The 27320-nt window shown below is 39.5% G+C and overlaps 1 protein-coding gene across 3 annotated transcripts; it reads right to left on the bottom strand.

Moving 5' to 3' along the window:
* On the bottom strand, window positions 1-25231 carry PUM3 (pumilio RNA binding family member 3). Of its 3 annotated transcripts, none has more exons than XM_057406079.1 (18): window positions 25113-25231; window positions 24613-24719; window positions 22649-22831; window positions 19652-19787; window positions 18820-18895; window positions 18146-18239; window positions 17878-17944; window positions 17108-17282; window positions 15739-15842; window positions 15197-15275; window positions 14143-14241; window positions 12048-12101; window positions 10373-10453; window positions 7443-7585; window positions 6462-6684; window positions 5272-5359; window positions 3507-3597; window positions 1-240 (listed from the first exon to the last, which is right to left on the bottom strand). In XM_057406079.1, the coding sequence occupies exons 2-18, from the start codon at window positions 24707-24709 to the stop codon at window positions 111-113; spliced, it is 1920 nt and encodes a 639-aa protein (XP_057262062.1). In that variant the 5' UTR covers window positions 24710-24719; window positions 25113-25231; the 3' UTR covers window positions 1-110. The 3 variants fall into 3 exon arrangements, with proteins under 3 accessions (XP_057262062.1, XP_057262064.1, XP_057262065.1); XM_057406081.1 differs by having other exon boundaries at window positions 22649-22825; XM_057406082.1 differs by lacking the exon at window positions 25113-25231 and adding an exon at window positions 25037-25051 and having other exon boundaries at window positions 22649-22825.
* Between the last annotated feature and the right edge of the window lie 2089 nt (window positions 25232-27320).

Here is a 27320-nt window from a genome sequence, read left to right as displayed (position 1 = left end):
TTTTAGAAATTATTTAATTTACAAATGCATATACCATGTCTTAAAACAACCATGATGCAAAATCTCAGCTGGTTGCACTGATGTAAACTGTCTTTTTAGCTTCATTTACACTAGGAAGTCAATTTCTCCAGCAATGCTTCTATTCCTTTTACATTTTTATTTAGCTTCAACTTTGGGACAAGTTTTTTCAGTCCTTTTTTGACTGTATTTGCCACTTTTTGATCGGTGCTCCGGAGAAGGCTACAAGAAACAGGAAAATAAACAAGGATGTCAAAGGTCAGCACATATGTCATAGGGAAAGAAGCTGTCCATGTAAGAAAACAATACCTCCTTACAAATAACATAACTCAGGGCAGATGTTGTTACTTCCTACTAGAAAAAGATGTAATACTTTCCAGAAAGCATGAAACACCAAGTGAGAACAGAACACAGAATAAATCAGACCGGAAGTAGCTGCAGATACCTGCTCAAAGTGGGTCCAAACACTGGATCAGACAAGGCTGCTCAGGGCTTCACCTACTCCAGGGCTGACACGCAGGAGACAGCCCAACCTCCCTCACCATTGGGCTGTCCTCATGGCAAGAAGGCTTCTTCTTGCCTCCAGGCTGAGCCTCCTGTGTTTCCACTTGCACTGCTGCCTCCCACCCTCTAGCCATGCACTCACTGCTGTGAACAGCATAGCTCTCCTCCATGCCCTTCTGTGGTACTAGGGATGCTGCTGAGTGCCCCCAAAGCCATTCCTTCTCCCAGCTAAACCACCCCAGGTCCCACAGCCTCTCCTCTCAGGCCATGACTATTCTGGTTATAGAAATGACATGGAAATCAGTAAGTCTGTGTTTTATCCATTTTCTACCCTGATGCAATGTATCATTCAGAAATTCAAAAATTCTGAGGAGAGGTCAGATGCAGAAATATAAATAGACCAGCATCCATGACAATCTAGTATTTACAACACTTTATTTACACTAAGCTGGACCGTAACATCTGCAAAGAACCCTCCCATAACCTCTTCATGCTTGTACCAAGTCAGAAGCAAGCCCCACAGATGTTTTTTTTTTAAATAAAATTAAAATTAAATTGCTAAGTAGGACAGTGAAAGGAGAGCATCCAGAGGATATCAGGTAACTCAGAAATCAAGCACACACAATGAACCGCTTCTAAAAGGTGAATAAACTTCAATGACTAGAAAGCCAAAAATCTTCAAATGGACCGACTAGGTAATCCTAAGTTTCAGATATGCACACAAGTGACAGATGGCTTCTGAAAGCCAACAACAAAACAAAAATCAATCATAGCTTCAAGGAGAACTAGCAATGTCTGATAATTACCTCTGTCAGCGGGATCTTGCATCCCTCATGACAAAAGTATCTGTTTCGTTTCAAATGAGTGTTTTTTAAACTCAACAATTATTTTATGTACAAGAATATTGCAGTTACCTATACCAGACTAAGTTAAACTTATTCCTGCTGTATGATTTAGGTAATGTCTCAACTTCAATGCATGCAGTTAAACAAAAATGACGTTAATTACTAGTGTTGGTGACGTAAGCAGGTGTCACATGAAATGGAACAAAAGCAACTGGCTTTGCTTGTGTGTTCTCAGCTGCCCAAATGAAAGTGTGTCATGGCAAGAGTCATCAAGAGAAATACAATTTACAAAGGATTTAGATTTAATTAAAATTGAAAACCCAAAACAAACTAAAACCAAAATTACAGCAAACAAACAAACAAACACTCACTACTCCCCCATATTTTTGTCTCTTTCCTGTTAGGTGTGTTCCAATATTGGTGAAAAATGTGTAACTGCCAATCTGGAAGATAGGCTTCCCTGCCTGGCAACAAAGCACTTGTCAAAGTTCCACCCTGTAGTATCATGAGTAATAATAGCAGACAGGGAACGACTGACATTCATCACATACTTTTTCCACAAAAAAACACTGCTTCTGTACTGTTTTTTGCTAACAAACAATTACTAGTTTCCTGTTTTCTATACGAGTCTTCAATTCCTATTAAGAGACTGTTGTCATGGTGAAGCTAAGCAGTTATTTCCACTAACTTACTTTGTAACTTCATTTGGACAATCAAAACAGCTTAATACATAAGCCAGGAACATCACATGCTAAAGGACTCGACTCAGCATTGAATTAGGGGAAAAAAAATCTAGGCACTGGTACAGTACATTGTCAGTGAACAAGCTGCTACTACAAATCTCCAGTGAGCATCTGTGCACAGGATCAGATATCTTAAAAGCATCAGAAGCATTTATTGAATTCTAAAGACATATGAGAGGCAAAGAAGTGTTATTATTTCAGCAGCTGAACAATCTTAACAGCCAAATCCATATGACTATAACCATGTTGTATAAACTGGTTTTGTATCTGGATTGCAGCTACTCTTCTACTGAAAATTCTTCGCACTAATGTTCTGAATGATAATGACTAAACAAAGTTAGAACTAAACTTACGTTAACTAACAGAAGTCCTATTAGTGAAAACAGCTTTTGATTCACCTTGCAAAAGAGCATGAACATCAAAACAGCTTCACACTAATGTCATAAAGAACAGAGATGGAAAATAAACAGCAAGGAGTCTAAAGTAACTTTCGGTGAGGGAGAAGGGGGGTAGAAACAAGGAAAATGAGGTTTTTATTTTTCAAAATCATGCTGTCTGTTTGAATTGTTTGCTGACATTGGCTCAGTGCAACTCTTTCTGAGGAGTCAGCTGAGTAATGCTGACCCAGCAGCTCCACAACACACACCACTTTGGGTTAGGACAAAAACTTGGATTTCTGTGACCTGACACTAACAAGTAGTTACAAAATGAAAACAGCAATGATTAACACAACTGTTCACATTCGATAAAATAGTAATAGTAGTCCAATTCCTGTGGGGTCTTTTTTATCTCATCAGTTGCACAGTTCTCTGCTTCAAAGTTGTGAGCAAGTCAGCTCACCACAAGCCTCTGGATGATCCGTTCTTTCGTATGGTCTATTTCAAACACTTTTCTACTTCACTATGAGACATACTTAGCTCCATAATTAAGGCATCAACACACACAAGTAAGTTACCAAAAACTCTCATCCCCCAAACCAAAAAAAAAAAAAAAAAATACTTGCATGCTGCTGCCAGTCACAGTTATTTCAGAGTTAATTAATCAGCTATTTGCGGACTGCTTTTCTGAGAATTTTGTACTTGTAAAACAAGACATACAGGCACAATTTTTAACATATATTAGATTTTTAATCTTTAACATTAAATCAAATCTTTTAAGATCTTCCAACATTGAGCTACTTCCTAGTACTGTAAAAGCCTGAGTTCAAGGAACCTGTGGAAACTCTGGTTTGAATTTTCCTACCCTGTTCCACTGCAGACTTAGCAGTGGCATGAGAGACAGTATGTACCGAGTTAAAAATGGTACTTTGCTGACAGAAATTTCAACTGATGCTCTCTTAGCTGTTCAGGAAAGTAACACTGGAACCTAATCAGAAATAGCCATGTGCCTTACATACCAACAAAGAATAATGGCACCTCGATTTACTTCAGCCCAGGTCTTCATATTCTCAATACCAACACGTTCCAGCAATGTTCTTCCAAAGCAAACTGTTAAGTTTGGGAAAAGAGTAGGAAGAAGAAAAAAATTAGATAGTATCTTTACACATAGAAGCCTGATAAAACTCCTCTGCAGTTGTGATTTAATCAAATAATTTTAAGCCACCAAGCATTCACAAAGTTCTTCTGTCTCAAAATAAATGTCTATTCAATGCAATGAATACATTTATAGATGTTTGACAACTTCCAAGTATTGCTTTAAATTAGTTAGACAACAGCAGCACTGTGGACAGTTTACTAATATAAAGCAGGCAAACATGCTGTTTCACAGAATCACAGACTAGGCTGGGCTGGCAGGGACCTTAAAGCTCATTTAGTTCCACCCCCCCTGCTATGGGCTGGGATACCTTCCAATAGACCAGGTTACTCGAAAGTTCCATCCAACCTGGCCTTGAACACTGCCAAGGGTGGGGCAGCCACAGCTTCTCTGTGCACCCTGTTCCAGTGTCTCATCAGTCTGAGAGTGAAGAATTTCCTCCTTATATCTAATCTAAATCTACCCTCTTTTTTTTTTTTTTTTTTTTTTTTTTTTTAAAAAAAAAGGGTGTCAAAGTCTATTCACATCTTAAGGAAGACTTAAAGAACTTTGAAAGAATGACACCAAAGCAAGAGACAATTATAAAAAATACACTAATATACACACACCTCTGCTGAAAACGCTACATTTGTAAGCATCTGACACTACAGCTGAAGACACAAAATGTTCACAGATTAAGTTACTTAAAACTTTAGAGCTAATCTTTTATTGAGGCATGAAAATCACAAGGAACCTTGTTTGTTTCAGCTGTACTGATGCTACAGCTCTATTTCCTCAGTAGCTTTGAAAGGCTAAGTTACAGATTCATTACACCAATCGCATATGCGAAAGAACCTAGGCTCACCTCAAGTCCCCAGCTGAATTTGAAGGACTGAACTTCAGGAAAACTGCTCTTACAACTTTAAGTTTGCTGCTGAGCAAACTTACCAGTAAACAACCCCAAAACCCCACAGAACACTGACAAACTCTAACCTATGTTACACCCACCTCCTTTCATTTTTTGAGGGTTTTGTAGGAGAAAAAGTAATCTCTATTAGGATATGGTGATTCACACAACGAGATTTTACAGTTATGTAATAAAATAAGTTTAAAAGCTAAATTAAGATGAGAACATCTGTGCCCAGTCTCTGCCTTCTGGGATATAAAACAGCAAAGATGTCCTATTTTTGTGCATGAATTATCGTAGTAACACAAAGCATTAACCCAGCAGCACTAATGAATGCAGCAAAGATTACAGTCTGGCTCACAAGAACTAACGAAACAAGTCTTCTTGTTAGAAAGACTTTACTTTTTCTATTACTATCCTTTAAAGTGCTGTGTAATTCAGCAAAGCTACCAAGGCATTTAAGCACAGAAGTGAACCCTGTGCCAAATACGTAGTAAGCCCCTAAGAACAAAACCTGCTCAGTCCTTCCTTTGCAGAAAAAGAAAACATATCCTTGGCATTCTGTTCATGTCACAACTCAAAACAGCATAAAAGCTGGAAGCAGCAATCTTAGACAGCATGTTAACAATTTTCCATACATTAGTATATTCAAAGAAGTAACTGCAGAAATCTTATTTTCAGTCAGATAACCGATTACTCTGAAGTCATAATTTGATTAAATAAAGCTGAACTTCCAACATACCTTCTTTTCCACTCTCCCTCATTTTTTCATCTTGCTCTATTAACCATTTCAAAACCAGATGGCCTGCTGGATGCTCTGCAATGTGAAGCTTTAAGGGGAAAAAGCAAACCAAAATACAATTAAATTATTTAACGAGAATGTTTCAAAACATATTTACATGTCTATCCATAAATTCCTGCTAGCTTGGTCCACTCTGCCCTCAGGCACCTCATCACTCCGATCCATTTAGTCATCAACTATGCAAATGATGACAAGTTTGATGCAAGCATCTGAGTATTTATTTAAATAGACCAGTTTATTTTTTTATCACATTCCCTGGAACATCTGACTTTCAGTAATAAAACACACCAACCAACATTTCATCCACCCCTCCAAGACCCTCATGCTTACTGAGCAGTATCTATCGGTCTACCTGCCTCTGCAAGAACTTCCAGACTTTCCACATTTTCATGGACTTGAAAATTAACAGTTCACAGAAAACATGACTAGTTCATGTAAAATTCTGTAAAATGCACATCCTATAGAAGGGGAAAAACGGGGCAAATTCAGCACAACTACAAGAATCTAGAGGGCATCTATCTTAAATATAGTGTACACAGCATTTTTTGTTTTCTAGTCTACAGACGCATATCTGACTGAGCTTAACAAAATACAGAAGGGGCAGAGGCACACTTTGAAGAGAAGGTCATACTCTAAAGACAGCTATTGCTGCAAAGGCAAACAGTTATTATCTAAGATCTTTCCTTGCATGGAGAAAGGCACACCTGAAAGCTAAGAGACCCTTTGATCATTCTTCATTGAGATCGTTCTCAATGTAAACAGTCAAATGAACTATAAAAATTTACTAACTGCTTGACTGCATAGTGGTAACATTAAAAGAGACTGTGTAACATGATTGTCAGCTACCTTCCTATGAAGTGTTTAAAGCAGTTTTGAAGATTAGAGATCATGAACTACCTTGATCTAACCTCATAAGAAATGCTGGCTCAAGCCTTTCTCTCTCCAGATGCAGTAATGATACAACTTCTGAAAGAAAAACGTCTGAAAACAGATCATGTCTCACATACAAATGCTACCAGGGCAGCACACTGACGTTACACAGATGAAAACGTGCAAAGACTTCATGTTAGTCATGCAAAATGAGCAAAAGCTAGGCAAGATTTCAGGAAACTCGTCCTCTTTTACTTTACCTGCCCATCACAGCCACCTGGAACAAGCTCTTCTGCTGCTAAATTAGCAATTGCATCTAGTGCAGGCTGGATGTCACCAGCAGCTGTTCTTAAGATGTCAGCAACCAAGACAAAGGTGGCTTTGTCTGTGACTACTTCTTGTGTATGTTCTTGCAAATATTCTAGCAGAGGTGAGGAAATGGCTTCCAGGAGTTCACGACGGCGGAGTTCAGTATTCTTCTTACTGATGAAAGAGACAGCACATTAATGTAGAAGACTTGCTCTGTATGCACATTAAGCAACATGAAACTCAGACATATACGCTATTTGATATAGATATAAATTATTAGAAAATCAAAATAAAAAATTACTCTTCGCTCCGTTAAACACATGTTCCATATACTCATTTTAAGAACACATGGAGCGAAAATGTGTATAGTGTTTAAAGCTGACTGCTGGTAAACCTCATAGAGTTTTTTGTTAGCAATAATTTAACCTGATTGTTTTCTATTCATTCTGACAACTCAGTAACTGAGATTTACTTAAACAGCTCACTAATCATATAAAATTGCTCCTTCTTTAAAAGCTGATAAGCACCAATGTCAATACCAGACAGTGAATTCAAATTAACAATTTCCATTTTTATTGCTAGATTGAGATATGCTTTTGTGCAACCCAAAACACAATATTAAAAATTTTCTATGCCAAGTTTGATGTGTGAGTTTAAACAAAGAACACATCACAGGTTTTGCCTTTTACAAAGAAGAGTGAACTGCTGACTACCATATACTGCTGATAACTGATAATCATGTATGAATTTTAAACAAGAAATGCAAAAACACAGACTACAAATTAACACATCTAAGTAATCTTGGATATTATTTACATATATTTACATTACTTAGCTATACTATAAAAAAAACTGAAATTAAATTGATCATGACAGAAAGTTGCATGAACTCTTCTGGACTCCAGGGAAAAAAAAACTTAACTATTACATACCTATAGGCATTTCCATCTCCCTGTTGCAGAAGTGTGATAATTTCTGGAACAAAATGTGCAGGGTCTCTAGGACTTAGCAAGTACAACAAGACCTTCTTTCCATATTTGTTGTTTATTATATTGGGTAAAGCAGCATTTATTTCCTGTAAAAGTAAACAAGCAGCAACAAAACATTAATGAATTAATAAGTTTTGAGCCAACAGTAATTACTGATGACCTTTCAAATGCAAAGCTTAGGAAAGGAAACCTATATAATAGTAAGATCTGTATCTGCTTGCAAAATTAAATTAAAAACCTCTCATCAGAATGAGAGTTTGGTGAAGTGAGGAAAAAAAATAATCAGGTTTAAAATGTGTACATCGGATGCATCAGTGTCACAGATTAGAGAGAAAAAAAGGGGGGGGGGAAGAGGGAGGGGAAAAAGAGGGAGGGGAAAAAGAGGGAGGGGAAAAAGAGGGAGGGGAAAAAGAGGGAGGGGAAAAAGAGGGAGGGGAAAAAGAGGGAGGGGAAAAAGAGGGAGGGGAAAAAGAGGGAGGGGAAAAAGAGGGAGGGGAAAAAGAGGGAGGGGAAAAAGAGGGAGGGGAATATTTTAGTATGGCCAGAGAGATAACTGGTATAAGGTGTTTTAAAAGTCTAACTGCTCTTTAAGATAATTTTCAGGGTTAGATTCATCTATAGAGTTTGCTTCAATACTTTATGCTTTCACCTCATTCTCTGCTACTAGTTTTCATTCTCTATCTGAAGAACTGATCTTATCTGATATTTTTCACATTTTCCCCAACATCCTTTCCCTGTTCTCGACTTGAATAAACCCAGGTGGGCCAATTCTGTACGAGTGAAGGCCACTTGTCCTTATTTTCCTGTACTCTTCTGTACAGATGGATGCAGTAGGATGACCAAAGAGTAAATACTCCATTATCTTTGATCTCAGATGATGGAAAACCATAGATGATTCAGGACTTAAATGACAACTTGAAAGCTCAGCTAAAGCCAAACACAGTATCTGAACTCATAAACCCTCCAAAAGGAGAGTGCTTGTAACATAGTACCGGAATGCCTCAATGATCTCATGCCAAGACAGTACTGATCCGTCAGGGCCTATTTGCTTGGAACTTGCCCAGAATTTTTCACATTGCAGACTGGACAAAATACAGCTGTGATTACAGCTAATAGACCTGAGAAACAAAAGCCGTTTATTTCCACACCGGGATGCTTTCATCTGTCTACACCAGAGAGGCCGACTTAGGGATGTGTCTTTCAGCTTAGGTACAAAAGCCTAATTTCCCTTTACACAAAGCTGTCCAATGGAGGAACTCCTCTTATTTTTTAAAGCAAGCCTCATCATGTGTTCAGTTCTGGGCCCCCATTACAAGAGAAATACTGAGTTGCTGGACCAGGTCCAGAGAAGCGAAATGAAGCTGGTGAAGGGTCTGGAGTACAAGTCTCATGAGGAACGGCTGAGAGAACTGGAGTTGTTCAGTCTGGAGAAGGCTCAGGGGGACCATATCATTCTCTACAACTAGCTGAAAGGAGGATGGAGAGAGGAGGTGGCTGGTCTCTCTTTCTAAGCAGCAAGGACAGGACAAGACTTAAGGACATCAAACTGTGTCAGGGAAGGTTTAGACTGGATATTAGGAAAAATTTCTTCACTGAAAGCACAATCAGGCATTGGAACAGGCTTCCAGGGAAATGGTGGAATCACCGTGCCTGAAGCGTTCAGAAAAAGTGTAAATGAGGCCATTGATGACATGGTTTAGTAGTCAACTTGGCAGTCTACATGCAGAGTATTTGACTCATCTTTACCTCCTTGCCACTGCCTCTCAACCTGTCAGTCCTAAAAGTTAAGAGCATGAGTACTCCTATAAGCACATTATAACCTATACATTGATGTTAATTACCCTGCTTGCATGAAAACTAATTCTGCACTATGAAGTCTCTTTTATCAGTGTGAAAACATAACCTTGTAACACTTTACAGATTAAAACATCTTAGAAGGGATAAAATTTGAATGCAAACATAATCTAAACACTATGAGAAACTTTATTAAATGATTTTGGAAGGAAGGTGAGGAAATGGGGCATTTCAAAAGACAGCATACTATCCTTAATGTCATTCTGCAATTTCATGTAGGTAAAGCAAACAGCTAGATGCTCTCATGTTTCAGAAATCTACCTGCATCCATTTTGGAAGAAGATAAAAATATTGTATGGATCTTACCCAGAACATTAATCGTACAATCATAGAATAGTTAGAGTTGGAAAGGACCTTAAGATCATCTAGTTCCAACCCCCCTGCCATGAGCAGGGACACTCACACTAAAAACCATGTCGCCCAAGGCTCTCTCCAACCCACACTTGAACACCGCCATGGATGGAGCATTCACAACTTCCTTGGGCAACCCATTAAAGTGCTTCACCACCTTACAGTAAAGGGCTTCTTCCTTATATCCAATCTAAACTTCCCATGTTTATGTTTTAACCCATTACCCCTTGGCCTATCAGTACAATCCCTAATGAAGAGTCCTTCCCCAGCATCCTTATATCCTTAATGTCATTTAATTGTCAACATATTAAGTAAAAATATCAAGTTTTGAGAATTAATATGAGTTAATGGTTTCAGCATCCAACCAAAAGAAATTCCATTCATCCATTAGCCAGAATGAACATGTACAAAACGGGTAATTTTCAGCAAGCACAGAATCTAGTTTATAAACTATTTCAAATAAATAACTAAAGAGAACATATGAAAGTGCTGAGGTCTTCTATGAAAGGAAAAAAATAAACATGACACACAAATATAATTAAACAGAAAAAGGGGAAATTAATTAAATCGTTTGAAAAAAAGCTGATGGATTCCTATTTTCATCTTCCTATACACTGAGAAACACTAACACTATCTGTACACTGTTTAGGAAAAAATTTATTACTTACTGATACAATTAACTGTTTCACAAGTTTAGTGTCATCGATGCAATCAAATGCTGCCAGCAAGACCAGATGAGAAAACTCACCCTGCAAAGATGGGACATCAGAAATGACATGCAGTAAAGTTCTACAAACATACTGACTTAGGGTCAACATTTCCGAGAGTTTGTTTTAAATGCGACACAACATGAACCACATGTAAATTCTGTCCACTGTATAGAATGAGGGAAGCCTAACGCTTAGACTGTCACTAAAAATAAGGCCTGTTAAGAGAAGCATGTCATTAAAAGAAAGGTAGATTAAGTTGATCTGCCATTAGAAATAGATAATACTGCTTTATCACATCCAAGCTATTAACCTAATCCTATGTATAATTACCAATGGAAATCTTAGGATTTGCCTCACCAAACATTACATACAGATTTTATTTACAAGGTATTTGCTTAAAACTGAGAAAAATCACATACTGTATTTTTGGAGATCATGTTTCTGCAATAAGCCACGTAGTCTCTGCTGTATTGCTGGACAGTAAGTTCTAACATACGCAAAAGGGCACGACCCAATTCACTTATGTGTCAGTGAGATTCTATGTGTAAGCAAAGCCAGCCCTTCAGTGCTCCAGAGGGGTTTTTGCCATTATTTGCCTACTGTCTCATATTTCTATCTAATATATACTTAATAAAATATAGAAATAATTTATTCTGGTAGAAAAGTTATGGAGAGAAACATTACTTAAAACAGGGCCCTCCAATGTGGGCTGCACAAGACAATCCATTATGAGGCAGGAAGAAAATATTTTTTGTATCATTAATAAATACATAAGAATAACCACTGGCTATCTTTATATCATCTTTTTAAAATTTCTATTTCTGTGTATGTTTTGTAATGTATACTAGTACAGCAGTATGTGTATATTATTTATACACAAATACACATATATTTGAGGTGCATGGTCAGGGTTGCATGACCAGAAGTTTGGAGACCACTGATTGAGACTACACATACTATCAGTAAACAGAACAATACAATCACATAGAAAAGTTTAAAAAGCTTTTCTTCACAGTTGTAATTTTGCCTGAAACTATGAAATCCAATTGCAACTGTTACTCTATTGGCGCTGCAGTCTCAAAACATGTATATTACTCGGAAAAAAAATAAATAGAGACTTCTTCCATTGTATGCCATTTCAGTATTAATTCATTTTTAATCTTCCTGACTTCTTAAAAAACAAAACAAAAAACTTGTGAGAAATATGCACATTCAAATGGCAATGGCACATTCAAATATATTGGGACCCACCCACCACATCTTAACTTCAGTTCCTTTTCTATATACATGTTATTTTACTCCCAACCAAGAAGAATTAACCAATGAAGATGTAATGCAAAGTTGGGCTCAAAAAAAAAAATAAATATAGAAAATATATGTATATATAAAAGATATATAATATAGGACTTACAATTAACTCAGCTACTTCAAAGGACTGTATTTACTGCCCACAATAAAGCTTCTCAGTATGTCTCTAAATATTCCATAAAGTTCATTATATTTTATACTAATATATCACCAGTATTTTAAACCTAGTTTTATTAAAAACTCAGTTGTTTCCAGTACCGAAGTGCAATCACATTAGTCTCTATCAAATCACTTGTATTTCAGACACTATGAAATAAACGCTCACCATTGCTATTTTTTCAATGTATGTCTTCATAGTTTTCACAATTACTTTTCTGTCCTATACAAAAGGAAACAAGAAACTTGAATTAGCCTATAATGCCAGTGATTCTTAGTAACTAAATTGTTATCTACACCTTCAAAAACATAACCTGCTTACTAAAGCAAAGGCTATTTACCAAAGTCTCACATTTGTGCTACTAGTCAGCACCTAGAAGAGTTGATTTGAGAAAGACTCAATCCTAGGGAGGTTCTGTATGTGTTTATGTCGTGGTTTAAACCCAGTCAGGTAACTTGTTCACTCCCAGCGAGTGGTGCAGAGCTGACAACAATCGAGGTCCGTGTCCGTCTCCCCCCACCCCCCGCACCGGGGCTCTCCCCTTCCCCGCTCCCGGAGGAACGGGGAGGAGGATCGAGAGAGAGTGCAACTCCTACGGGTTGAGACAAGAACAGTCCAGCAACAAATCACCACCGCTACTATCAGCTAAAACAATGATAAGGGAAAATAACAAGGGAAGAGAATACGATACCACCGGCCAAGAAAACGAGTTCCACCCGGAAGCTCCTGTCCTTCCGGGTAACTCCCAGTTACCCCCCACCCCGGGCATGACGTGCTGTGGTATGGAATACCTCCCCGGCTAGCCCGGGTCAGGCGCCCCGTCTCTGCTTCCTCACAGCTTCCCCTCCTCCCTGGCAGAGCATGAGCCTCACAGAGTCCTTGGTCAGGGTAAACATCACTTAGCAACAACCGAAAACATCGGCTTCACCAACACTGTTCTCAAACTAGAAGTCAAAACACAGCACTGCACCAGTTAACACAAAGGAAAAACATGACTGCTACTGCTGAACCCAGGACAGTTTACAAGTCCAGCCCACCAACAGGACATGGCAAAAACGCTAAGCTGATGGTAAAAAAAATAAAAAATTAGAAAGAGCGACACCTCTAAACCACCACACAGGTTCACCTGTATCTTGTTCACTACTTACACAAGAATGCACTTCAACTCTTCATTTGGAAAGAAACTTATCAAACAAGGCCTGAAACTTCTAAGTAGCAAGGACTCAATCTAGCCTGTCACAAAACCTGTTTACTAGCAAGATACATTTTTTGGCAGAAAGTTTCCTCAGTGCTTGTACTTTCGGCTTTTGCAATCACTGCTCAGTCTTTTCCACACCCATTACTACCCTTAGAGCCTAGCAACTTCCTATTTTCTTCTGCACTCTTTAACAAGCAGATTGTTTTCATAAGAATGACAGAATGGGCTGGCAGGGGTTGGCAGGGGTCTTAAAGATCATCGAGTTCCAACCCCCTGCCACAGCCAGGGACATCTTCCACTAAACCAGGATGCTCCAAGCCCTGTCCAACCTGACCTTGAACACTGCCAGGTATGGGGCAGCCACAGCTTCTCTAGGCAACCTGTGCCAGTGCCTCACCACCCTCATATTAAAGAAGGCACTACAGTATTTCCAAGAGATGATGGCATACAGTACACGTGAAGTATTTCAGGATACCGTATCAACAGAAGAAGCTAAATACAGTTCCTGTAACATTTTTGAAGTCTTGGCATTCCATAGCCAAATACTGTTCCATATTACAACTTTTTACTGTCCTTTTCCTACTGCCAATTCCACTGGCATTAAGAAACCTATAGAATGAAAGAATGGCCAATAATCTTAAAATGGAACACGTTTATGTATCACCTTCATGAACTCCGCTAAAAAAAGATGCTTCTATTACAGGATTTCTAACAAAAGCATTTGACTCACAAAAAAATCTACTGCTTTTATTTGCCAGTAAGTCAAGTGGAACCACTTTTTAACCTTGCTCTCAAATACTTAACTGTATCAAAATGTCCACTGGCAGAAGAACCCATCTGGGCAACCACACTCACAGTCTCAGACTAGACTATTATTAACTAAAACCAGGATTCTTTATTATTAAATGCTATCATTAAATTATTATTTAAAACTATATACTATATATTTAATTATGTAATGTAGATTATGTGTTATTTATACAGTTATTATTTATTATTAAATAAAAAGAGGACTCTATTATTAAATAAATGAAGAGGACTGGGTAGACAGAAACCAAATAATACCTTGGGAGTACCATGCCATAAGCAGTGCATCGCTACTCGGGCTCCATCATGAGTGTGTGCCAGGTAGATGACAGCCTCTCTGATAGCTTCTATCATTTCCTGTGGAAGAAAAGGTGAAAAAGCAAAAATGTGAAAGAAAAGGCCTAAGACATCTCCAGACATGTGGGTGAAGGTAGGAAAGGACGTTTTTTGTCTGCTCACAACAACAGAGAGAGCATCACTGGCTCAACAGAACCATTCTTACTGCCCTGAACCAAGAAAAATGGTCTCAAAAGGACTCTGAAAGACTGTAAACGATATATGCTTTCTCCCTTGAAAGCTACACAGTTCATCATATTTACCCTATGAAATCAGAAAGGTACTGAACCTTGACAGTTTCTATTAGAGAGAAAATTCAAGGAAGGGTGCTCAGAACTGTCCTGGGTTCAGCAGTAGCAGTCATTTTCTTCTCCTTCTTAGTAGCTGGTAAGTCCTGTGTTTTTGACTTTCAGCCTGGGAACAGCACTAACACTGATGATTTTAGTTGCTGCTTAGTAATGTTTAGTCTGACCAAGGACTTTGTGAGTCTCATGCTCTGCCAGGGAGGAGGGGAAGCCAGGAGGAAGCAGAGACAGGACACCTGACCCAAACTAGCCAAAGAGGTATTCCATACCACAGCACGTCATGCCCAGGAAGTAAAACTGGGGGCAGTTACCCGGAAGGGTGAGATCACTGCTCGGTCGGGCTGGGTATCGGTCGGCGGGTGGTGAGGTGTTGTATTCTCCTCCCTTGTTATTTCCCTTATCGTTATTATTATTGGTGGCAGCAGCAGTGATTTGTGTTATACCTTAGTTACTGGACTGTTCTTATCTCAACCTGTGGGAGTTACATTCTTTCGATTCTCCTCCCCATTCCTCTTGGGGGGGGGGGGGGGGGGGGGGGGGGGGGGGCGAACAGCTGCGTGGTTTCTGAGTGACAGGCTAGGCTTAAACTACAAGAAGAACTAAGGCAGAAACTACAGTAGACAAGGACAGCCATGCATTTAGAACATAAAAACCAAACAAAACATACTTACAGATCTTTGTTTTGGAAGAGCGTAAGTGAAAAAGTCCAAAAATACTTTATGTACCAGTGAGTGTTTTATCACAGCCTCTCTGTATTTGGGAAGAGGAAAATAAGCAAAAAGTCCCCTATAAGTAATGGTTTTAACATAAGATAACAGTATTTCATTTGCATTTAAAAAACAGGTTTGGCAGTGCCTTGTGCAGAAAACACAGACACTCTGGATTAGATGTTTAGCATTTGCAGTACATGGAAGATTCTAAACCTAGCAAAATATTTTCTCCTAAGGACCACTAGAGAAGCTTACCTAATAATGACTGCATTATGGAAGTACACCACACTGCAGGATTTCTGCTGAATAGCTGGGGCAGGGGACACTTTAGTTTATCGAAGTGGAGTTCAAAATTAAGATATGACACTTTGGACAAAACTACAGTTATTTACTAAAGACAGCAATGTTACAACTTAAGAGTATCATTATCACTGTCTTTTTGTATGGCAGAAACAAACTGATTCATGCTAGACTGTACTCCCTAAATCAATTCTTTTCCTTACTTTTGTGCCATTGGTGTAAGAATCTGTTTCATTTCATCCAAGATGGCCTCCCTCTTTTCAGGCTGAGCTGCTAATACTTTATCCAGTGTTGGGACAACTGGTGTCTGAAATGAAAGTACAACCAGTGCAATTGTTCCCAGTAAGTATCACAGCTTACATAAAATTAAAATCTTTAGTTCCTTTTCAATCAAAATTCATGAACAGTATCACAAACATTTTTTCTGCAAAGCTAACAATTTTTGCAATTTCAAAAATACAAAGCTAGTCTACTTTGAGTATGTCAGAAGCTATATACTTGTTTCTACAAACTGAATATCCATTATTAGCAAACAAAAGCTACTTCTGTGGTCTGAATTGGTTGCTGCCAATTATAGTCAGTTCTTCACGAGACTGTCAGATACAAGGTAAAATACGCAAAATTAACATTCTGTTAAGGGACTCCTAAGCTAAGCAGAAAGCCTGCACAACAGTACACCTCTGTCAGAGAACAACAAGTGAATTAACTGAGAAGTTAACCAAGGCCCAGAAAATTCCAGTTCAAGGACAGCAGAGAGAAGGAATTTGTAACATATACCTTAAAAACAGAAGTACTTCCTGTTATCTAACTATACACTGGTAACTCTTTGTAAAACAATCCGTTGCTAGTAGAATAGGCTGAGTAGATAGAAAATTAGAAGAAATGTATTTGTAACCATTCCTGCTGGGGTGGAAAAGGTAGGAAGTTGGAGGCAGGAGGATGAAAATTAAACCACTCATTTCAAAACTCCACGAAATTCCAGGTCTCTTTGAGGGTTACATTGTAATTTCTTACAAACTCACATACTGCTGAGCCACAACCTAAAGCTACTTGAAAAACTCATGCCAAGAATGCTAGAAGGATGGAAGATAACGCTGCACTGGATTTCTGAGGCTCTTTTACTCCCAGTAAAAATTACAGCCCACAATCAGAGCAAACATGCCTTTCTACTAGTGTTGCTAAATGTGTAATACAGTAAAGAAAACAGGAATATAATTCAGAAACGAGCTAGTAATTTCTTACACATTTTTGACATAAATTTTGGGTAAAAGTCTGCTGTGTTGTACATCAGGTTGCAAAAGTCTCTCTAGTGTAGTTAACTGTTGCATAAAACAGTTTTGTACTCGGTAGCGAATAAAACTATTTGTGTCTCTAACAAAAAATATTTTACATAGCTCAAACTGAAAAACATGACAATTTAATCTAGACTAGAAACATTCACAAGCAATCATAACATTTAAACATGCTAAACTAGACCATATTTGAACAGCTGAAAGAAATTTAATTGGAAGAAATAGTACACAGTACCTTATATGCTAGAACACCTTAGACTAGAAAGAATTTAAACATCACCTTGTAAACCTGGAAAGTGTTCCCATATAGCTCTTCTGTCAGCATATTCCTCTGCTCCAGAATGGCTTTGTCATTATACGCATATTCCACTACAGCAGATGCTTCAGCATGACGGAGCATTTTTTTCACATGGCCTTTAAAACTTTTTATTATTTCTGCAACTTGTGGTTTTGTGCTGTTTCACAAGGAAAAATAGATACCAAGAGTCAAAACTTTAGGGATAAGCTAACCTATCAACAGTTTCATTTTTGGAAGCACGTTTAGGTGGTATGAATTGTAACAGAAACCAGGAAATAAATGGGTTTGGATCAGCTTTCTGGCATTCACGAAAATATGGCAAGAAAGCCATGAATCTCTGGCTTTCTTGCCATAGAAATCATAAGGCATTTTGAGGGAAAAAGAAACCAGTGGATAAATCCTACAGAATGAAGGATGCTTTCCTGAAATGCTAAACAGAGAAAAATTTTAAAAGCCTTTTTCTTTTTGTATGAGAGAAAGGTTAACTTTGTGCATATATTTGAATCTCTTTTGGCATATGTTTTCCTCAATATATACAGCTTTAGCTTTACTTTCTTACAAAACGAAAACTACCGTTGGCAATACCTGACGCTCTTCTGCCTCATCACCGCTACAAAGATGCTTCCAGAAACATATTTTTTTGTTCATGAGATTATACAGATTAAGAGCAGCACTGGACTGAATCCAACCAATCTGCAATCACTGGAAATGAAACAATGCAACACAGCTAAGCAAATTCATTTCATACTCACCCATACATAAGGAACTTCTTCACAATATTTCTGGAATATTTTGACTTGCTCAACTCTACTAAGCTATCTAGAAGAAGGGGGAAAACAGCTCATTTGATTTTGCACTACATTAACTCTACAAAACAAAATGCAATAATTTAAATATAGTTTTAAAAACTCACTATACAGTGCACCAGTTCAGCAGAAAGTTATTCAAGAGAAAATAATATCGCTTTTTTAAATGCATCCTAACAAGCATACAGGTAAACTGTAAATGGGAAGAAAATACCTTTCAGTTCTTCAAATGTCTCTTGCCTTTGCTTCTCGTTACCATACTGAATAAAGCACTGGATCACTCGAGTTGAATCATGTGCAAATGCCAGCTACAGGACAGAGACACTTCATTATCCTAGGCCGTTAAAATGGCATTATGCAACAAATTTATTTTAACACACTTGCTGTCTGGTATAGTTTTATGCCACATGTTGCATGTAATACCAATTAAAAAAGTAGCTGACTGTTTATAATGAATCAAGTTTTCAGGTTTTTTTACTACTTTGAAAGTACTCTATCAAACAAAACATAGACAATACTTCCAATTGCTGACAATTAAGGACATGCATTCAGGTTTTAATACTGAAAGAGTACCATGACATCGTATCTTGTTTTTCATGTTATTTGTAATTTCAGAGTGACTGTGACAGTGCAATTCCAATTCATTACAGAATACCAAGAATCACTATAAAATCAAACATGTATTTCACTGCAAATTTATGCATTTAAAGAATTAACTGGAAAGACTATTTTTCCCTTTTTTTTTTACTCAAAGTTAAAAAAGAAAAAAATCCCTGTAACTTTTGGAAGAACAGGTTAGTACTATATTATTAAAAGTTCATTTAGCATTTCACCATTCTTTAAAGAAGCTTTTATGAATTTGTGCACTGCAGCATTAGTTTTTCTTACACTTTTAATTTTTCCATGAAGAAGCTTCTGTAGTTCATTCATGAGCTTTTCTCGCTTCTCCTTATCACACTTCTTCCTACAAGCAAAGCAAAACTTTTTTTGTAGTACGATCCACTTATATCTATAATTTAAGAAGACAGTACAAAATAAAGCTAGCTCCTGCTACACCAAATTTACATTATCATTCACTAAATCTGTAGACAGATGTAATTAAGCACTTTCAGTTCCTAGAAACCAAACCAGATTTCCACACTTTTAAGATTATTTTCTGAGTAACAATATTATTAAAAACAACATAAACTCAAACCTGCACCCAGAGTTGCTCACAGATCCAAAGATCTGTAAGCATCTTACAGCCAAGACTGCAAAGCACAGATACTTATAGCAAGTAAAATTATCTCCTCATTCTGAGGTGAGGTCCCAGTTCTAGAATTACACCTGCCCAGAGACAGCAGACAAGCCTCAAAAAAAAACACAACAAACCCAACCCAACCAGACAAGCCTCAAAAAAAAAAAAAACAAACCACAAATCCCACTGCAAGATCAGGCTGGATCAATACATGATCTGTGCCTCAGGGTTCAAAATATAATTCAACTCCTTAAGCACTTACTCACAAATTTTAATCTAGTATGTGAGCTTAACCCAGACACTTCTAGCACCACCGGTCGCCACAGCCTGCTTAAACCATCTACAGAACTGCATGTAATGTTATCACTCACCTATGGAATTTCAGTGTGGAAATACATTTTCATGTAATTATATGAAGAGATACTGAGTCTTGTTATAACTCATGACTAAAAGCTAACTGAAGCAAAAAAGAATCATTATTACCTTCTCACACTTTCCCATATTTGCTTTGATTTCACAATTATGTCATAGTTACTTTTATCATTAAGTTGTCTGGTTTGCTTTAATTCCTTCCTTTTCTTTTTGAAGTCATTCCACTTTGGCTTCTTAGTATCCAACCCTGAAGACAACAATAAATAGATTTTTTTATAGTCAGTAAAAGAGGAGGAATGGAATCTTTTACCAGTATAAACTATGGCAGCTCTGTGACTTGAATTGTTAACAATTCAGGAGCTTCGTCTTAAGTTACCAAGCTAACTAATGTGAAAGTGTAAACATTTTATATATATGATAAGCTGGTAATTTCCAATTCTATACTACTGAAAGAACCAGGCAAACAAGAATTTTTCTCAAAGCTTTGTCAAAAACACATTGCAAACCTCTTAACAGCTTGAAAATTGACTTAAAGATTCACCTAGCTTTTTAGTTCAACCTGTACTCACACATACCTTTTCTCTCCCTCAAAAGAGCCTTAACTCAAAGATACATATCTGAAATCTCAGACAGGAACAAAATTGAAGTCTTTTAACATGATTAACCTTTTCTTTCAGTCAGATTCCTTAAGCATGGGGTTTACTATACAACAGCTATACGCTGCCACTCAACAAATTCGTAACGTGCTGTAAAGTGCCACAAATGAGTTATGGAAAATCTTCAAGTATCTGATCTTACTTTTATTCATACCTTGACAAAAAACATAATCTCATATGACATGGCTTCACAGAACCAAGTCATGCATGCAAACTATTACTTCTACACGTAACATGGCTGGCTGGCTGGAACTGGCTGGATGGCCACACGCAAAGAGTTGTGGTCAATGGCTCAGTGTCCAGCTGGAGACCAGTAACAAGTGGTGTCCCTCAGGGATCAGTGTTGGGACCAATCTTGTTCAACATCTGTGTTGGTGACATGGAGAGTGGGATTGAGTGCACCTTCAGCAAGTTTGCCGATGACACCAAGCTGTGTGGCTCGGTTGATACCCTGGAGGGAAGGAATACCATCTAGAGGGACCTCGACACGCTTGTGAGGTGGGCTGATGCCAACCTCATGAAGTTTAACCATGGCAAGTGCAAGGTTCTACACCTGGGTCAGAGCAATCCCAGGCACAGCTACAGGTTGGGCAAAGAAGAGATTCAGAGCAGCCCTGCGGAGAAGGACTTGGGGGTGCTGGTCAATGAGCTGGCAGTGTGCGCTCACAGCCCAGAAAGCCAAACGTATCCTGGGCTGAATCAAAAGGAGCGTGACCAGCAGGTCGAAGGAGGTGATCCTGCCCCTCTACTCTGCTCCTGTGAGACCTCACCTGGAGTACTGTGTGCAGTTCTGGTGTCCTCAACGTAAAAAGGACATGGAACTGTTGGAACAAGTCCAAAGAAGGGCCACGAGGATGATCAGGGGACTGGAGCACCTCCTGTATGAAGACAGGCTGAGAAAGTTGGGGCTGTTCAGCCTGGAGAAGAGAAGGCTGCATGGAGACCTCACAGCAGCCTTCCAGTATCTGAAGAGGGGCTACAGGGATGCTGGGGATAAACTCTTCATTAGGGACTGGAGCGACAGGTCAAGGGGTAACAGGTTAAAACTTAAAACAGGGAAAGTTTATATTGGATATAAAGAAGAAATTCTTTACTGTGACGGTGGTGAGGCATTGGAATGGGTTGCCCAGGGAAGTTGTGAATGCTCCATCCATGGCAGTGTTCAAGGGCAGGTTGGACAGAGCCTTGGGTGGCATTGTTAGTGTGAGGTGTCCCTGCCCATGGCAGGGGGGTTGGAACTAGATGATCTTAAGGTCCTTTCAAACCCTAACTATTCTATGATTCTATTATTCTATAACATTAAGGACCCAGCATAAAATTTTTAGATCTTAAAGCACTGCTTGTTGGCATTTAGCAGCATGCACTTAACTTTTTTACCCATCCAAAACCCATTCTCTCTTTTTACAAAGTATATTATTTTTTTCTGTTACTCTCCTAAAATAATAGCGACAAGCAAAAACAGTTAACACTTTGAGAGCAGAGCCACCGTGCAATATCGAGCACCTTTCAGTTATTCTTAGAAACAACATTTAAAGGTTTGTTTGTGGTTGGTTTTGGGGTTTGTTTTTTTTTTTAAAGCAGCTTAATATGAACATTCTGTTCCTATTAAGTTTCCAGGCATCTAGTGCATAGTCCATGTGAAGCCACTCTGAAGAATACAACAGCAAAATACTCAATACCTTCTACTGACTTTCAAACAACTAATAGTTTTCTGCAGAACTTCACGTAAGATGCCACTTCTGTTTCATTGTCCTAGTAGACCTTTGCTTCACAACAAAGTAAGGAACAACATGAAGTTCTCATGCATCAGAAACAAAGTTAAAAAAGAAATCCATTTAAAGAAATGGTAAAACTAGACATTTATTTAGTTTCTCTGTATAAACATAAAAATAAGCAGTAAAACACAAAAGCAGTCACAACACTAATAATGTCTTTGTAAAACAAGAAAAAAGAACTGAAAGAACTGACTAGTTTGCACTACAAGAAAAAAATAATGTAATATAAGGAATAGCCAGCTCTCATGAACTTTTGTGCTCCAAATTTTATACCCAGTACTTTTAGAGAAGAGGATTAAATTTCTAAACCAGTCTGTGAAATGTTCTGTACTTTCCAAATTGATGGGAAAGCAGTCAGTTTCAACCTAGCCACTTAATGCTATCATTAAAATACTCAAATAGTTTCATGATGGCATGCTGATTATTTAAATTAGCTACTGCATCTTTACTTTTGACTTCAGAGAAAATTCATAACTGTTCATTCTCATTACTCAAGCTTAGTCAGGTGAAGAACATTTTCCACAGCAAATATTAAACATGAAGTAAACTTGCAGTCATTGTGCCAGTTTGGAAAGGTGATAACAAAGCAAGGGGAAAGAGGAAGACAGGAGCACCTAAATGAATATGTTTCCCAAAACTTAGTTACCATTGACATCCAGGCTTAAAAAACTGCTCACCTCCCTCTTCTCCATCCTGGAGCTTGCTCTTCTTTGCAAACTTTTCTGATTGCTGTTTATTCCTGAACTGTTTGACAGTAGCTCTTCCAGGTCTTAACTGTCCTTTCACAAACTTCTTGGAAATTGATTTAGGCTTTCCCTCCTCGTCTCCTTTCTTGAGGAGTTTCTTTGGTGGACCTGAATCTATTACCCAACAAAAAAGAAATTAAAATGCTATCACAGAGCTAATGTTGCTTCAAAATAACAACTGCTGTAACAAGAATTTAACTTCTTTGTAGTAACAATTATACATGTAACAATAATTCTTACATGCTTCTCAAAGCTGATGTTTTCATGGCAGTCCCTGGATGTTCCACTTTCCCCTAAGGAAGTCCCGCCCGGGCATTATTTTCTGGGCAGCAGTAAAACTGCCCAGACATAAAAGGATTATTCTAAATTAAGAATTTCACCACCCCTGACACCAAGGGCATCAGTCCCCAAATCATCTCTCCACAGTTTGTGGTCAGAGCTGTTTTGACATCCTCTAAAGCAGAAGAAAAAAAACCACTGAAAGGTACATTCACAACTCTAACCCACAGCACTTCACACACCCTAGCTTCAACTGTCAAACTTTTACTTACTGTAGGAGAGCAAACTGCAGAATCAAAAAGTTATCAACTTTAAAATTCTGAGTATTTTAGGTGAATCAAATAGAGCTGAAGGGCTTTCAGTGCAGTTTATTTAAAGCATTTCAGCCTCATTTTTTCCAGGTTACTTGATCATACAGTCAGTATAGTTTTGAATGCAAGACAGAATGACAGATGATTGAGGTTGGAAGAGACTTTTGGAGGTCATCTGGTCCAACCCTCCCGCTCCCAGAGGGCCACCCAGCAGCTTTTGACTATATCCAAAGTGGAAGACTCCACCCTGAGAGTGCTCAGTCACCCTCGTAGTAAAGACATCTTTCCTGATATTCAGCAGGAACCTCCTGTGTTTCAATTTGTGCCTCTGGTCCTGGCTGTCTTTGCACACCCCATTCAGGTATTTGTATAGAGTGACAAGATCCCTATCAGCCTTCTCTTCTGCAGTCTCAACTGCCCTAACAACATCAGCCTCTCCTCACAAAAGAGGTGCTCCAGACCTTTCATCCATGTATGTGGCCATTCAGTGGGCTCTCTCCAGTATGCTTATGTCTCTCTTGTACTGAGTAGCCCAGAACTGGAAACAGCATTCCAGATGTGGCCTCACCAGTGCTGAGGAGAGTGCAAGGATCACTTCCCTTGACCTTTTGGCAACTCTCTTCCTAATGTAGCCCAGGATCCAATTTGGTACCTTTGACACAAGGCCACATTGCTGGCTCATGTCCAACTTTGTGATCACCTGGAGCCCCAGGGCCTTTTCTGCAAAGCTGCTTTCCCCCAACATGTACTGGTGTGTGGGGCTGCTCCTGCCTCAGGTGCAGGACTTCGCCCTTTACTCCTTGAACTTCACAAGGCTTCTGTCAGCCCATTTCTCCCCTGCTGCTGAGGCCTCTCTGAAGAGCACCTGCCACTCCCCCCCAGCTCTGTGTCACCAGTAAACTTGTAATGGTACACTCTGCCCCATAATCCAAATCATCAGTGAAGTGGTTGAACAGAACTAGGCCTAGTACTGACTCCTTGGGTACACTGCTAGTTATCGGCCTTCAACTAGATTCTGTGTCACTTATAACCAATTTCTGGGCCCAGCCATTCTGCCAGTTTTCAATCTACCACACCATGTGCTCATCCAGCCCATAATCTGTCAGCCCCTCTGCAAGGACTTTATGGGAGACACTGTCAAAAGCTTTACTGAAGCCCAGGCAGACAACATGCACTTCTCCAACCTCATCTACAAAATTCATCACTTCAGAAGTTTACCAAGGTGAAGAAGTTAAGTTCAAGCATGCCTGAGCACAACATCAACGACTCAGAAGGAATCCCTGTTAGGAAAACTTGTCTTCTTACCATTATCTTTTTTAAATTTCCTCTTCCCATGTGGTGCTTTTCCATAAGGCACTTTTCCACTCTTCCCCACGAACCCCCTTTTACCCTTGGTTTCCATTGTGGCAGCACTGCAGAGGACACAAGGGACAGCATTACTGGACCACCGCGGCTCCCTTGCCAACAGCGTGAGGAAAAGACAGCCCGCATTTCTTGGCACACCGGTTAACACAATTGGCGGAGTTAAACCCTTCTCAACAGCCGCTGACCGTCCCTAAGTGGACGGTGAGGGACCAAATCAGGTCGCCCGCAGGCGCGTCACCACGGAAGCGCAACTAGGCAAGGCCGCGGAGCACATGCCTGGCTGACCCCGCTCCCCAGGGACCCCGAGGCCAGACCACGCCAGGCCAGCGCGGAGACAGCGCCAGAGGACGCCGCTGGCCCGCACCCGCGGGGGACGCTCCGACGGACACCCCCGCCGCCCGCTCCGCTCCGCTCCACGCACCCCTGGCCTTACCGCTCACCTCACACGTGCGGCCTCGCCCGCGCTTTGCGGCCCCCTCCGGCGAGCGCGGCTCCCTATTCGCAGCTGCCGTGCGACAGTGCTGATGCAGCGTGCCGTCAAGCACTGCGCGGAGAGGGGCTGGCGCGAGTCAGCGACCCGGGGTACGGGAAAGCCGCTTCGCGTTTGAGTGCGCTCAGCCCGGAGCTCTGGAACGGGCGGGCCTCTAAAAGGAAAGGCCTCGTTCTCCTTCCAGTTCCCGTTTCGTTCCCCCACGTGTGCTCCCCATCCAGCTGGAGCAGTGGGCCTACCGCCATCTTCTCGAGCGCAGTGTGCTGAGTTCGCAGAACTCCGGGTGGAGCTGTTACAGGAAACGATGCAAGTGTGATTTAGCCGCGTGGAACCTCTGCCAAGCGTTTTTCTCGTACGCGGGTGTTCAGTAAACCCGTTTCTTCCTAACGGAAAGTGGAGCCATATTCATAAATGTAATTATTACTGTTGTGTGATTTACAGCGGCGGTGACAGGAAACCCGAGCATGGTCAGTACTTCTGTAAGACTACCCGTCGTGTATTTCAGTAAGAATGTGATGTGGATAGAAATTACATGGTGGAATAGAGCTTTTTATTAAGTGAGCTGGTGGCAGTACTGTTCTTTTGTCTCTGGGGAACCACTTGGCAGTGACTTGAAAAATGGAACAGACACGGGCAGGATTATGGTTTTTAGTTTTTCCACTCTGAAATGTCCCCATCGTGGCTGACAAAATTGAGTGGTTTAAAGGGAGGCAGGGGAAGAGAGTGTATTTTGAAAATCGCCTTAAGGAGCATAATAATACAAGGTTGCATGCTCCCACAGCTCAAATGTTCTGCTTCAGTGTTTGGAACAAGCTCCATAAATGTTTGAGATAAAGTCTAGTCTCTACACTGATTACATTTTCCATTTTTTTTGGTGGTTGCTTTCCAAGAATTAAGACCACAGTCAGTTAAGACATTAGAAAATACATTGCTGTGTTCAGCTTGCTTGCTGTAATACAAACACCTGCCAGAGAATAAACCAGTGAAATTCTTGAATGCCAGCCAGGCTTTTCATGTCAAGCAGTTTAGAGGGCCAAGCACATCCCTTTCCTAAAAAAAATAAGTAAGGGTTCCTTAAAGATCTTCAGATACCTTAAAACAGGTTCCAGTTGTAGAAGATAGTTCTTGACCTAATCAAGTCTCCAGGATATTCCTATGTGTGTACATAAATCATGTTTCTGCGCAGATGTTTTAATGTCTAGTTTTGATGTTGGTTTTATCTCTTTTTGGATGCTGTTTTGATTCCATGGAGATAAAAATGATTAAATAAACCAAAAGATTAAAAATTCAGAAGAGTGAATTTGTAATCTGTAAACAAAGTATGTAAAACTGAAATTGAGTATTACCAGTCTCTCTCTCTAGTGAAACCTTCATCTCAAAATCCAGATTTACATTCAGATTCTTTTAAAACTGTCTTACTTATGTTAAGGGGGTCTTTATCCCAGTAAGGGGTTTATGCCCTTTGGCCATAAGGAGGAAGATTTCACCCCTTCACATGTAAGTTTGACGAGTTTGTTATTTCCCAGAACAGATGAGAGCCTTGGGCCTGATCCCTCCAGGTGCCCCACCAGACAGCACACTACCAGAGCCTGAATTCAACAATCCCGTTCAAGTACATAGCAGCTGATTCACCCACCAAGTTTAAAAAAAAATTGAAGTAAGTTTTTGAGCCAATTTTTAGTCCATTTGGGTCTCTAGAAACTCACACAAAATAGATCTTAACTGAGAACTTTTATTCTATACTTTCGTGATAGTTTAAGCTTTGCAGATTGCAGTGAGAGTACACTAACTGCGGGAACAAGCATGAAAATAATATGTAAAGCCAGATAAAAATCAATCATTAATTGCGCACAGTGTACAGTTCTTATCCAATAGGCATCCCTGTGGGGGAAGAATACAGGTTCAGCCCATTGACCAGTCCCATCAGTTATGGTGGAGTCTTCCCTCATTTCTCCGCACCCTGTATTCTGCATGTTTATATGATTTAATTCAAATTAGCAACTCCCTGTAACCCTCCCACCTTTTACCGACAGGTCACCTAGTTTGCATGAGGATCACGTAAGCACCTAAATACACAGGAGTCTTTTGACCTGTAGGTAGGATTTTTAGCATTAAAATGAGATTATAATGACAAAAGTTCACCAAAAGGGCACTTAAT

This window comes from Pezoporus wallicus, unplaced genomic scaffold, assembly GCF_028554395.1.
Source record: "Pezoporus wallicus isolate ANWC-B61680 ecotype Strahan unplaced genomic scaffold, APGP_CSIRO_Pwel_v1 contig_7506, whole genome shotgun sequence".
In the NCBI taxonomy this organism is placed as follows: domain Eukaryota; kingdom Metazoa; phylum Chordata; class Aves; order Psittaciformes; family Psittacidae; genus Pezoporus; species Pezoporus wallicus.
Note: the sequence above shows the minus strand (reverse complement) of the source record. Positions and strands in the feature narration are given on the sequence as shown.